At 36.5% G+C, this 13,876-nt stretch overlaps 3 protein-coding genes across 6 annotated transcripts in view; 2 read left to right on the top strand and 1 right to left on the bottom strand.

Moving 5' to 3' along the window:
- Positions 1–2,968, top strand: part of LOC104752720 (gibberellin 3-beta-dioxygenase 4-like) — a 7,382-nt gene extending 4,414 nt beyond the window's left edge. Inside the window, exon 2 of the mRNA XM_010474929.1 lies at positions 2,338–2,968. Coding sequence (XP_010473231.1) covers positions 2,338–2,968 — 631 coding nt within the window. The remainder of the gene's footprint in view (positions 1–2,337) is intronic.
- On the top strand, positions 7,370–11,601 carry LOC104725964 (branchpoint-bridging protein-like). 3 transcript variants are annotated; one of them, XR_002035052.1, is made up of 3 exons: positions 7,370–9,887; positions 10,510–11,090; positions 11,405–11,601. XR_002035052.1 is itself a non-coding variant. In XM_010444720.2 (2 exons), the coding sequence occupies exon 1, from the start codon at positions 7,470–7,472 to the stop codon at positions 9,849–9,851; it is 2,382 nt and encodes a 793-aa protein (XP_010443022.1). In that variant the 5' UTR covers positions 7,370–7,469; the 3' UTR covers positions 9,852–9,887; positions 10,510–11,601. The 3 variants fall into 3 exon arrangements, 1 of the variants encoding a protein (XP_010443022.1); XR_002035051.1 differs by having other exon boundaries at positions 11,211–11,601; XM_010444720.2 differs by having other exon boundaries at positions 10,510–11,601.
- LOC104725950 lies at positions 11,902–13,430 on the bottom strand. Of its 2 annotated transcripts, none has more exons than XM_010444706.2 (2): positions 12,519–13,430; positions 11,902–12,161 (listed from the first exon to the last, which is right to left on the bottom strand). In XM_010444706.2, the coding sequence occupies exons 1-2, from the start codon at positions 12,843–12,845 to the stop codon at positions 12,117–12,119; spliced, it is 372 nt and encodes a 123-aa protein (XP_010443008.1). In that variant the 5' UTR covers positions 12,846–13,430; the 3' UTR covers positions 11,902–12,116. The 2 variants fall into 2 exon arrangements, with proteins under 2 accessions (XP_010443008.1, XP_010443014.1); XM_010444712.2 differs by having other exon boundaries at positions 11,902–12,147; positions 12,519–13,426.

Below are 13,876 nucleotides of genomic sequence, written 5' to 3'. Positions count from 1 at the left end.
CCACTGATCTTAATATGCTGTCCATTCGGCATATTCACATAACTCTCCACAGAAGTATCTAAAGATACGAAAACATCTTTCTCATGTGACACATGGTGAGTTGCACCAGAATCAATCACCCATGTGTCGTTTGATAAAACGTGTTTAGAAACCGCCAATATACCAATAAAAGAGTAGACTGGGTTAGAGAAAGAGATACCAGGGTGATCTAGAGGCGATTGGGAGGTGCTTGCTTCAGCCTGAGTAACAACCGGAGTCGAAGGTTGAAGCTGAGAGCTAAAAAGAGCAATGATGTTTTGAAGTTGATCTTTAGAGAGATTACCAATCATGCCTTCAATAGATTGTTTCGCAGGCATAGGTGGAGTGACAGTAGTAAACGTCTTCTGGCTGTCATCTTGGTCCAAAATCTTGTAGACCTCAACAAGTGGAGGAAGAGCTTTCTTTGCTATGATCTGTCTGCGAACAATAGCATAAGACTCATTCAGACCAGCCAAGAACTTAACCGTCTTTGCCCTCTCTGCCTTCAAATGCAGACGAGCAGCTTTACCACAGACACAAGGATCATCTGGCTCCTCTGAGCCATCGAGTTGATCCCACAATGTCTTCAACCGAGTATAATACTCTGACAAGGACAAAGAACCTTGACGCAAATCCTGAATCTCCTGAGTAAGATTATATGTGCGTGGAAGGTTGGTCAAATGGTAACGACCATAGAGATCACGCCATATATCTGTAGCATCATTCATACGCAGTATGCTACGATAAATCTGAGGAGAAACAGCATTAAGCAACCATGCTTTGACCATACTGTTGCATCTAGACCACAAATCAAAGTTTGGATCTGTAACTAGAGGCCTAGGTAAAGATCCATCGATAAACTTGATCTTATTCTTTGCATCTAGTGAAATACGCATCGCATAACTCCAGTCATCATAGTTCGTTTCCTCTAAACGAAGAGAGATGATATTCAAACCTGGATGATCTGCGCTGTGTAAGAAGAAGGGAGAATGAGTAGGATCAACAATCGCAGATGATGCAACAACTCGCGAGACCCCAGAAACCTGAGAATCGGTCACTGGTGGTGAGATCGGGGGAGAATCATTGACATCGGAGGTGGATCGGGTTGATCTACGAGCAGCGGAACTTGTAGAAGCCTTCGATCGAGCTGGTTTCCGATTCGCACGAACTGCAGTCACCATGGTGACGAAGATGAGAGCTCGTAACTTGAGAAATCAGATCAAAATCGAAGAAAAAATGAGCTCAGATGGCTCTGATACCATATGACGAACAAGAGAGAGAAGAAGAAAGGAAAAGTTTGTTGAATACTTTCTTCATTCAATTAATCAATAAAATGTACATGTGAGTTGTAATATATACAAATATCTATTCTGAGATAACCAGCTAACCAACTAAGCTAACCGACTAATTAATTTGAACCGAACAATCCTCAATAGACATGCTTGTTGACAATTTCTTTGGCAACCCTCAAAACGATGCCATTTAATGAGTTGAATAAAAAAATCGTTCCATATATATATATATATATTTTATAAGGAATGCAACTATAATTAAGCTGCCTTCTGAACCAATTTATATGCAATCCACCTTTTGATAGATGTTCATAGTTCATAGTTCATAGTTATATACTTCATACCATGCTCTAATGAATTCAAAAAGGATCTGATTGTATACGTACGTTCTCGTTTTGTTTATAAAGTGTTTACATAATTCAACCTATTTTCCTCCTAGAGAATGTTCATGCAAATTGTTTTCCCAATACATCAATTCAGGATTTCTTTTTTAATGGAGAAAATGCATCAATAAATATTTTATAAACCGCTTTGTGACAATACATATAGAATTGTCAAACAAAAAAATATAACAAAAAACAAGTATGATTCCATGTTCCACCTATATATTGGTCACCCTTTATTTCACTAGTGCGCATTGCATATTTGCATTCTCTCATGCATTCATATATTCTTTGTGATGCATTAACAAATACAAAAGTGAAATTTAGGGATATTGTTGTGATGAGCTTTTAACTATTTCCGTATGGTTTATTCTAGTAGGACCGGTCCTCTTGTGTTGCGGACAGTTTACTTCATAGAACTACACTGAAAATGTAAGACAATAGTAATTATAGTTGACCGGTCCAGGTTGAATTTATTAGAATTAGGTCTATATTGTATATCATCTTAAAGAGACTTAGGTGTATTCAAGACTTTTTTTTCCTACATAACATTCCTAGTGAAAGTTACAAGAATATAATTATTAATTAAGTTGGACACCAAACCGATGTTTACACTGTTAAATATATGATGTTTTTTTTTGAAGTGGGTTGATGAAAGAATATGGAGAAAAGATGACGGAACTATGCGAGAAGATAATGAAAGCAATCCTCTCTAGCTTCGGAGACGATCTTATTAACAAATACTACGAATCCGAGTTTGGCAACTGTCATGGCTACTTCAGGATCAACAACTACACAATCCCTTCGGAACAAGATGATCACGATGATCAAGATTTGATCGAAGGGCTAGGAATGCACACCGACATGAGTTGCATCACGATCGTTGATCAAGACGACATCGGAGGTCTTCAAGTCAGATGCAAAGACGGGGTTGGTATGATGGATATTAACCCTAAAGACGAAGCTCTCGTCGTCAACGTCGGAGATTTGTTGCATGCATGGACCAATGGACGGCTGAGATCGTCTCAGCACAGAGTTGTCTTGAAACGACGTGGTTTCGTCGGTAACAGATTCTCAATAGCTTTCTTCTGGTGCTTCGACGATGAGAAAGTCGTGTTTGCCCCTGATGAAGTCGTGGGAGGTTGTGAAGGTATGAGGATGTTTCGGTCATTTAAGTGTGGGGATTACTTGAGGTTCAGAGAGAGTAATGAGAAAGGCAAGTTCGAGAAGGTTGGGGACACGGTCGAAGACTTTGCACGAATTGAATTGAATTAAATAGTTAATTACTTTTTCTTTTACTAAAGTGAAATAATATTAATAAATTTTTTTTTGATATCAAGTAGAAATGATATAAATAGAGTAATTTCGTTTATTCTACAGTATATCAAAACATCATTTATTATAAATTTAAAACAATTTTACTAGTAAAAAAAATTGGAAAATAATACTAAGTAATCATAAAAACAAAATTATAGTTCATTGTTTTTTTTGTGGAAAAATGCTATCCATCCATCCATTTTTTGGGTAAAATAAGTATTGTGACATATACAATACTTATAACTAATATAAATAATATATTTAATTATTTTAAGATACATTCAATAATAATTAACAAAATATTATGACTAACATATTAATTGTAAACTAAAAATTTTATCAGGTTTTGATCAAAAGACATATTTAATTATTATGTAAAACTAATTTTTATAGTAAAATTTTATCAAATTGATCAAAAGACACAAATTACAATATTAATATACAATATAATAGTTAACCCTTCTATGTATATTAATAATAATTAATTTACAATATATAACAGGTTTTTTGATATTTTTTTTTTCAATTTATTCGATTCTTAACCCTTGACCATATTAAAACTAAATTATGAATAATCAAAAAATGATTAGAAGTAACCAAAAAACTATTTTTGTCTTAACAAAACTTTTTTTTGTTGTTTTAGAAACTAATGGTCAATTAGCGGGGGGATAATCTTTTATCTATTAACCACGCGACAAGGGACTATGGTGACTGCTTTTCTTGCACTAATCTTTCCAATTTTTTTCTCAATCTATATCATAACGATGGTGCAATATGTGATGCGTAGTTCTACAGCTCCAAAAGGAATGAGTTGACAAAATTAGCTGCAGAGTTAACTCAACAAACTAAAGCTTTAAGAAAATCGTTGGGAGTTATCAGTTATGTCAAGTATAAGAAAATCGCTATTGAAAATATTAAATAGTAACAAAAACAAAAAGATTATAGTTAATTCATTTTTAGCGTGAAGCAAAAACGCAACCACCACATAGTTATAAAGTTACCATTTTAATTTTATCAGTTAGTGCCTTAATGGTCTCAAAGTAGTGAATTACAAACAGAAGAGAACACTTTTCTTGCAGATTAAAACAAGCTATTTTTCGATTTTCTACTTAAATTGAAGCAAACGCATTAAAAATAAAAAAACAAAAGCAAAGAATATTAGTTATATAAATTGACATAATCATATAAAGTATTTTAAGGCTTAAAATTAATTTGTTTAATGTATTTAATTAATATTATTTTAAAAAATTCTATCAATATTTTAAGTTCTTATATATTTTAAAATAGAAAAGAGTTTGACAAGATATAAGCAAAACAAAAAAATAGACAAAATATAAGCATAATATAAACAAAAAATAATACAACAAACAAATATATAAGTTCAAATTTGAACCTTCAAAACAAAAATAGGTGGTTATAATACCAACTGTACAAAAAATGTGAGAGTATGAACCAATAAAAGATGATTATGTTTTTATTTATTTATTTCCAACAACATAGTTCCAAATTATAGGAATATGAATGTTTTCCCTTTCTTAATTTATTTGATATGATCACTACTCTATTATAGCTAGTATTTGGTGCAAGCGATACATTTTTGGGGTGTGTTTTGATATAATCAAAGATTATATATTATGAATGATCATTCTCTCCACTTATTTTTTTTTCTATTATTTGATTATTTCTCTTTTCACCAACATTTTGCCACGGTAAAATAGATCTATAAATATATAAAAAACAGTTATATAAATAATTTAATCCTGATTTAAACCATGTCAATCACCTACATATAAGAATTTCAAAAAAAAAATATACATCATCATCTTCTTTCATAACACACCAAATTATACATTAGAAAGAAAAAAAGTTGGACTCTCTAAAAGAATATCCTTTTAACAATCCAAATTTCCATCCTCTTGTTTATATAAATGATCCTTAATGCCATCAAGTAGAAATTCCTTGAGAGAAGGTTTTTTTTTTTAGAGAAAATTATTTTGGAGTCTATTAAATCCCAGTTTAAGCATTTGTATCCTAGCTTTTAGTTCATAGGTGCCACACCCATCTTATTATATAAAGTTGGGTTTTGAAAGTTAGTCATTAACAAGATTATAACATGTGTCAAGTTATCAATCTTAGATTTTGACATGTGTAAACGTTAATATTTAATAGGAGGAATTTGATTATAAAAAAAAAAAAAATATTTTGTTTTAAAGAATATTAATAATGTAAAAAGATAATTGTCAAAAATTACAGAATTTATAAAACAATACAAAGTTTTAAAAAATAATTATAAGGATATTATATATATATATATATATATATTTCATAAAATTCGAAATTATAATATTATTTACTTATTTTTAATTTTAAGTTATTAATTCTACAAAAAAAAATAGAAAAATGGATTAAAGAAATTATACAGTTAATTATTAATTTTAAATTTTGTAAATATTTATTTCTATATAAACATAGATCGTCTTATATTTAAATAATTTATTCAAAAACACTGTTTTCAACTTTGTTTAATTGGGAAAAAAATTTTTAGTGGGAAGTAAATTTTTCGTATTTTTTTAAACCAAAATTTTCTCCTACTTTCTTCTTTTTCAGTTGGGATTATGTAAGATTAATATGTCGACCCAAAAAAATTAATATATGTGTCTTCTTTTCCAAAATTTATTGTAGTATTTTTAGATTGTTTGATTTAATTTATATTTTCATCTTTGAATTATTTGAGATTCATATATTACGGTGCTTATTAATTTCTATTGTTTCTTTAATAATGTCAAATTAATTTTCTTCTAATTTCTCAATCATAATTGGTTGGTCATAAACCCTATTTTTTTTCTTTTGCAAACATAACTGTTACCATTAGTCATTCAATCCTAAAGAGAGATAGCAAGTAGAGGCATCAACCTAATGGATAGATAAAATAGACTAATCAAACACAAGCTTACAACAAACATAGATAGATAGATTGGAAAAACATAAATCGTTGTTGATAGATCCATATGAGCTCAAATACTATGATATCCTGGTTTGCGGAAATGTTTAAAAGAATTGATTTGGCCATATATGTCACCAAAATGCACTTTTTTTTCTGTCAAGGCTCCTGAGAGAACTTCATGATGGGTGACCTTCCTGGAAGTGATTGTTAGAACTGTGCCAGTGAGGACAAAACACAGGAAAAAAATTATTTTTGTGTATGTAGGATCGGTAAACAAGTTTTTAAAGCCTCCAGACGTAGCAAACCGACCATCGAATATGTGTGGATCCAAGGGCCAAGAATAGATGTAAGGCCTACTTAGGAAGGTGGGCCCATGGACTAAGAGTGAACATGGGCTCAATAAGCAAGGTGGCGGTTAAGGCGTTACAGAGACAAAGACTACATCATGGTGTGTCAAAGAAACTTCCACGAATACATTGGGAAATTTAACATTAGTTACTATCAAAAGATTTTATGACGTTAGAAAAAGGTTTTTACTTTCATAGTTGTCGGAGCAAGACGTGAACATGTTCTCTCCATACAGGAGGAGGGCAGAACCGAGGTTCTCTCTATGGTGGAGAAGGTTGGACACAAGGTTATCTCCCCAAGGGAGGAAGGTGGAGGAGGTTGGACGCAAGGTTATCTACCCAAGGGACGAAGGCGGAACCAAGATTCTCTCCATGGTGGAGGAGGTTAGACACAAGGTTCTCTCCATAAGGGATGAGAGAGGAGCCGAGATTTTTTCCATGATGGTCATACATTATTGTAATGATACATCATTGAATAGTATATTATGTAATATATTTTTTATCCAAAATGTTTTTTGAGCCAACAATTTTAGTAATTAAAAAACTATGCAGAAGTGAAAGTAAAGTTGGTTTAATGTGTTTATATAGACATTTTTTAGGTGGTGACAAAGAATATATTTGTAACATAGAGTATATTTTTAGGTGTAAAAAAATACACTTTTAATAGTAACATACATAAAAGATTTGTAAATGGATACAAACCAGTGTATTATAACAAAAATAAAATTTACTTTAAATTTAAAAAACTTTAAACCCGCACATCGGGCGGGTCCTTATCTAGTTCAACATAATTTAAAGAAAACAATTTTTTTCAAATAGTAACAATTTTTTTTTTTTATACTAATGATGGTATAGATGTAATAAAAACTCATTTAGTGGTATGTTTGAGTCTTTGAGAATTACTCTATATATTAATAATACTAATATTTCACAACAATCATCAAACAAAAATTTATATCTTAAGGCTATTTGGGCTTACTATGGCCCTAATTTCTTCTCTAGCCCACCAGAGTTAAGCCGCTCTGATCAATTTAAGGATTCTCAATGTAATTTACTAATTTTGTAATATTGTGTCGTCGTCAATCTCATTGTACTCGTCTTAACCTTCGATAAAATCTCTCACATCCGCCTTCCCCTAGATCTGAAACCCTAATTCTTGAGTTTCGCTATGGCGTCCGTCGAATTAAACAATTCCAATTCTGATTCGCATACCCTAGAGCAGCCTCCTCCTCCTCCCTCTAACGGAGACACTGCTCCACTCGCATCGGATCATTTGAATCCGGATTCTGCTCCTAATCCAGAGACTAATGGCTCAGTAGCAAAGCCTGAGTTCTTACGCCCTTTGATATCGGAGAACGGTGTTAGCAAGACGCTGAGTGGTAACGATAAGGATCAGTCCGGTGGTGAGGAGGAGACTACAAGCCGGAGGAAGCGTCGGAGCCGGTGGGATCCTCCGCCTTCTGATTCAAGTAATAACGCTAGTGCTGAAGGGGGTAATGATTCCGGTACTGGGACTAGGAAGCGTAAGTCAAGATGGGCAGATGATGAGCCGAAGACGCAGATTCAGTTGCCTGATTTCATGAAAGATTTCACTGGAGGTATTGAGTTTGATCCTGAGATTCAGGCTTTGAATAGTAGGTTACTTGAGATTAGTAGGATGTTGCAGTCTGGTATGCCTTTGGATGATAGACCGGAAGGACAGAGGTCTCCTTCACCAGAGCCTGTGTATGATAACATGGGAATCAGGATTAACACTAGAGAGTATAGAGCAAGGGAGAGGTTGAATAGAGAAAGACAAGAAATTATTGCTCAGATTATCAAGAAGAATCCGGCTTTTAAGCCTCCGGCAGATTATAGACCACCTAAGCTCCAGAAGAAGCTTTTCATTCCGATGAAGGAGTTTCCTGGTTACAATTTTATTGGTCTGATTATTGGCCCCAGGGGTAATACACAGAAGAGAATGGAGAGGGAGACAGGTGCTAAAATTGTAATTCGGGGTAAAGGGTCTGTGAAAGAAGGTAGACATCAGCAAAAGAAGGATATGAAATATGACCCTTCAGAAAATGAGGACTTGCATGTTTTAGTCGAGGCTGAGACTCAGGATGCTCTTGAAGCTGCTGCTGGTATGGTTGAGAAGCTTCTGCAACCTGTTGACGAGGTGCTGAATGAACACAAGAGGCAACAGCTCAGGGAACTTGCCACGTTGAATGGGACAATAAGGGATGAAGAATTCTGTAGACTGTGTGGTGAGCCAGGACATAGGCAGTATGCGTGTCCTTCTCGTACCAATACCTTTAAGAGTGATGTTCTTTGCAAGATCTGTGGTGATGGTGGACACCCTACTATTGATTGCCCGGTGAAGGGTACTACTGGGAAGAAAATGGATGATGAGTATCAGAACTTCTTGGCAGAGTTAGGAGGAACTGTCCCTGAATCTTCTCTCAAACAGAGTGCTACCTTGGCTCTTGGTCCTGGAAGTAATCCTCCATGGTCTAACAATGCAGGGAATGGTGCAAGTGCGCATCCTGGCTTAGGGTCGACTCCGACCAAACCTCCCTCCAAAGAATATGATGAAACAAATCTGTACATTGGGTTTTTACCTCCGATGCTTGAGGACGATGGTTTGATTAATCTTTTTTCATCGTTTGGTGAAATTGTGATGGCAAAGGTAATCAAGGACCGTATAACTGGGCTGAGCAGAGGCTATGGTTTTGTGAAGTACGCTGATGTCCAGATGGCTAATACTGCTGTTCAGTCAATGAATGGATATCGGTTCGAAGGCCGAACACTCGCTGTCAGGATTGCTGGTAAATCGCCACCGCCTACTGCACCTCCAGGACCTCCAACCCCTCAAGCACCAACTCAAGGTTATCCTCCCCCAAACCAGCCTCCTAATGCCTATCCTTCTCAACAGTATGCAACTGGTGGTCAAATGCCACCTCCTGTAGGTTATGCAACAGCTCCCGTTCCTTGGGGTCCTCCTGTTCCCTCCTATTCTCCTTATGCTCCTCCCCCTCCTCCTCCTGGTTCATACCATCCACATATGTCTCCTTATGGAATGCAATACCCACCACCACCACCTCCTCACGTGACACAAGCACCTCCACCTGGCACTACTCAAAACCCATCTTCTAGTGAACCCCAACAAAGCTTCCCACCAGGAGTACAAGCTGACAGTAGTGCTGCTACCTCGTCTGTACCACCAAATGTCTATGGTAGCTCAGTCACGACTATGCCTGGACAGCATCCATATATGAGTTATCCGTCTTATTACAATGCTGTTCCTCCACCTCCTCCAGCACCGGCCTCATCTGATCATTCCCAAACCATGGGTAACATGCCATGGGCCAACAATCCGCCTGTCTCAACACCTGACCACACACAAGGACTTGTAAATGCACCTTGGACACCTAATCCTCCTATGCCGCCCACTGTTGGTTATTCACAGAACGCACCCTGGGCTCTGAAACCTCCAGTACCGCCACCTGCAGAGAATCCATCCAGTGTTGGAGATTCCGAGTATGAGAAGTTCATGGCTGAAATGAAGTAGCGCGTGTGTTCGGAGGAGACACTCCGTAGTGGAGAGGTAAGATGTCCTCAACTGATGTTATTCTTGTTCTCCCCAAAGGTTTTGAAATTAAAATTAGGAATTGAATTAAATGGCTTTGGCGAACCCCAAAGAAAAAAGAATCAAATAGCTTTCAAGATATGATAAAACCTTTTCTTCCTCAATTTTTGCAACGTTTTTAAAATTGTTAATTCTCAGGTCATTTTTAGACTTTCGGTTGCAGATGAACCAAGTCTTGCAACAACATGTTGTGTGATTGCCTTTTTGTCCATTATTTAGTTCTTGAAAGCCGTCCTGCTTATGTTATTTCTCTTTTCCTAGTTTTATCACATGATAATTAATTGCTGTTACTCATAAGCTGGTCACTGATGTGTTTGTGAGCATTCCCACAGCTAAAGGAGCATCTGTCCTGGTATTCAATCCTGAAACATAGAATTGGGGAGTTGGATATTCGAATTTTTCAGTCTACCCTATTTTGCTCTATGTTTAATCAGTAACTCATAATGTGTTTTCTTTCCCATATGGAAACATTTGTTTTCACTTTTCAGTTTTTTTTTTAGATTTCAAAAGTTTGTCTCTCTTATTGTATATGGCTCATTAACACGAATCTTTGTTTTGTTGATATTGTTAATTTTGTCAGGTGTGATGTTTCTTGGAGCTCTTGTACCCTGATTTCTTACATCTTTCTTGTTGGAAGTTTGGGACTCACCTCTTAACCCTTGCTATGCTGTTGTAAAATATGCAGAGATTCAGGCTGGAAGCTCCCAGTTCAGACAGTTGCGTTTCATGAAAGGCCATAAGATTTTTATTTGTGTTACTGATAATAATTGCTGCTCTTTTGTAGGACTATATATGTCTGGGGTTCTTGTTTCATTTCATAATACTCATATTTACCGTTGATCAGTGTGTTAAGTCTGTCTTCAGTTCTCATTTACTCACAATATCTTCTGTACTGTTTCCTTTTGGCACTAAAAAACATTTGGTGGTAATGTAGTGCTAAAGATATCTATTATTCTTTGTGATGCAAGATATAATCCTCTTGCTATTGAGGTTATCTCTTTTGTTTGTCTTGTCTCTTGTGTGCATAGGGAACTCATCATTTCTCGCAGGAACCTGAAGGCAACAGGGTATGTTGAATTACATTGGACATATTGATACCGATACTGGATAAAATCGTTGTTCTCACCCTTTGATTCAATCTCTCAAGCTTCCATATGGCAGGTGTGATTTCTGGCTAGTGATCCAGATTGACTTTAATCACATTTCTTGTCCTCAGGCCTCTCTATCTATCTCTGTCTTAATGAGTAAATGTGTTTCAATGTCTGCATGTGTTGGTTGAAGAATTTAAATTTGTTAGGAGTCAAGAAGCATCTATCTAATCAACTGTCTCATGATCGTTGCATATATGATTATGTGGTCATGAAGAAAGAAGCTGGGTTTTCCAATTTTGTTTGATTGTTGAATCAGGGCCTCATTATGTAAAGTGTTTGCTTACGTTAACTATTTTGGTAAGTGGTGTGATGTATTATAACTAGGGATGTTGGCATGGATCGTTTTCGAGGAGGTTGACATTTTGGCAATCGGGGAGCCCTTGTCTGAGCTAGCAAGATTCTTATCGCTCAATTCAACTGAGATCGCATAACTTGTTTATTTTAATTTAACGGAGTTCGTGTATATATGGATTAATGTAGAAAACATAAAATAGAACAACAAGAATATCGTGTTGGTTTTTTGTGTTTTATTTTGTACAACGACAGGTATATCATATATGATACACAAATAGCAAACAAAAATCAATACTCTTATGATAAAATCCTACAATAAAGATAAGCAAAGTCACCGAAGCTAAAATATGAGAGAAATTGAAGGCTTTCTACGTTATTAAAAGAATTAGTTTTCCTACGAATCAATGATAGTTCGAGAAATTATACTCTTCTTTTTTTTGGTCAAACTAATATTTCATTCAAATTAAAAGAGTTATTCCTCCTTAAGGAGAAGGTTCTCCTACAAAAGGCTATCAAAAACCCAAACAAACCAAACAAACCAAGCTACTTGAGCAAATGGTAAAGCAACAACAATAACGAAAGCATAAGCTAAACATAGATAAAGGGATAGATGGGAGCTAACAAGCTCAACCAAAGTAGATTGGTTCTTGAATGGAGGAAACGAAACCTCTAAAGACACCAACGACAAACAGTCATCAAATGCTGAACGGGGACAGTCTTGAGCAACAATCCTCGCTTTACTTCAAGTAGAACATTCTTCAGAACAATGCTCCCTGTGACAATACCACTAAAACCGAGTGAAGTAATTGAGAGGATAATAAGCTCCTTAAAGGAGAGATGAGGGCTATAAAAGCCCCGGTGAACCAGAAAATCTGGAAGAAGGAGAGCAAAGATCTCTTTCCAATCTGCACAAAGCGGCTACTAACACAGCCAATTCAAAGTAAAATCTGCATACTGCAGTAAAGGTTCGCACTAAGGCGATAAAGGTATCACAAGAAGGCACAAATGTGGATCCAAGGATATCCAAATTCATCAAAGGAGTAAAAACTAGATCCGAATTCCACAAAGCCAGAGCCACACTCTCAACGATCATCCAAGAACTTTCCAACATAGAAGCACCAGAGACCGAAGAACATGAGCATACCTGGGGGAACATGAGAGGAGGTGTGTTGATTGAGATGGAGAGCGAACAATCAACTCTGCTGCCAACGAGACTGAGAAGCCGGTGTGACTTGACGACATGAGCTACGTGGGTCTTAGCCAGAGAGGGATACGGAGGGTCCGGAGTTGAGCTAAGGATAGAAAGCCTCAACGAAGAAGCAACCATTGACATAGTGATATCGGAGCAGAGTCTGCATATTGCAGTGAAGGGCCGCACGAAGGCGATATGGGGGCGACGAGAGAGCACACAAGTAAAACCAAAGGCAACAAGGGCCATCGAAGGATCTAAACCCGCATTCCACAAAGCCATAGCTACACACTTCACAAAAATCTGATAGCTTTCCAAGAGAGAAGAATCAGAAGAGGAAGAGTAAACCCGGGGAATTGGGAGAGGAGGGGAGGTGGAGGTGTCAGAGAAGAACCAGACAGCTATTGCAAGGGGGGGGGGGGGGAGAAGTGATTCACCGGCGACGAGAGGCCAGATTCAACGGAGGGGAGCAACGTCGAAGAAACGCCAACAGATTTGGCTAATACACCGACACTTAAGACAAAAATCCGAGAACAGATCTGGTACCGGGGACTGCACACAGCAGGAAAGAATCGAAAACAAGCGAAATGAGTATCACTAGAGGATACAAAAAGAGTCGTAGATCCCAGATCTAGAAGAATGGAAAGGTGGAAAGCTGGAGAGAGAGAGGACAGAGGAGATGGTTCGACGATGGAGGTTTGGACGAAGTTGGAGGGAGGGATGGGAGGGTCGGGCGGGTCAGGGGGTTTTAGCAAAGGAGGGTCACCGACGGCGACGGCAGAAGCCATGGCAAGTAGATGCTTAGGGTTTCCTCGGTTGTCGGGCTTGGGAAAGAAAACTAAGTCAACTCTTAAATTTATTGCATAAAATAGATATAAATTATACTCTTCTTAAATAATCGTTTTAGTTAAAAAAAAAGTTCAAGTAAAGCATAAATCAATATAATAAAAGAAGGATGTGTTGTTCTTTTCTTCAGACACATCAACCTTAACATTGAAGCATGGCTTGACACATCAATTAAAATCAATAGCCAATAAAAACATTTGAATTAATACAGCTAAGATTCTTAAACCAATTAAAAAATTATGTGCCACATCATGTTGTCTTTTGAGTTAATTTTTACTGAGAAATTTTAAAATAGATTCTTGAATTACAAGTGCTTCAACTTTTGACTTCTCTTTTTTGGGGGTGAAATATGCCATATTGCACTAAGATTCTTAAGGTTGATATGTATTGTTTTAGGCAAAGTTTCATTGGAAGAATTGTAGATGACCGTATTAAAACTCTCGCAGCAAAAGTCACAAAACAAGTTA

Source organism: Camelina sativa, chromosome 2, assembly GCF_000633955.1.
Source record: "Camelina sativa cultivar DH55 chromosome 2, Cs, whole genome shotgun sequence".
Classification (NCBI taxonomy): Eukaryota; Viridiplantae; Streptophyta; class Magnoliopsida; order Brassicales; family Brassicaceae; genus Camelina; species Camelina sativa.
This window is presented reverse-complemented; position numbering and strand designations above follow the sequence as displayed.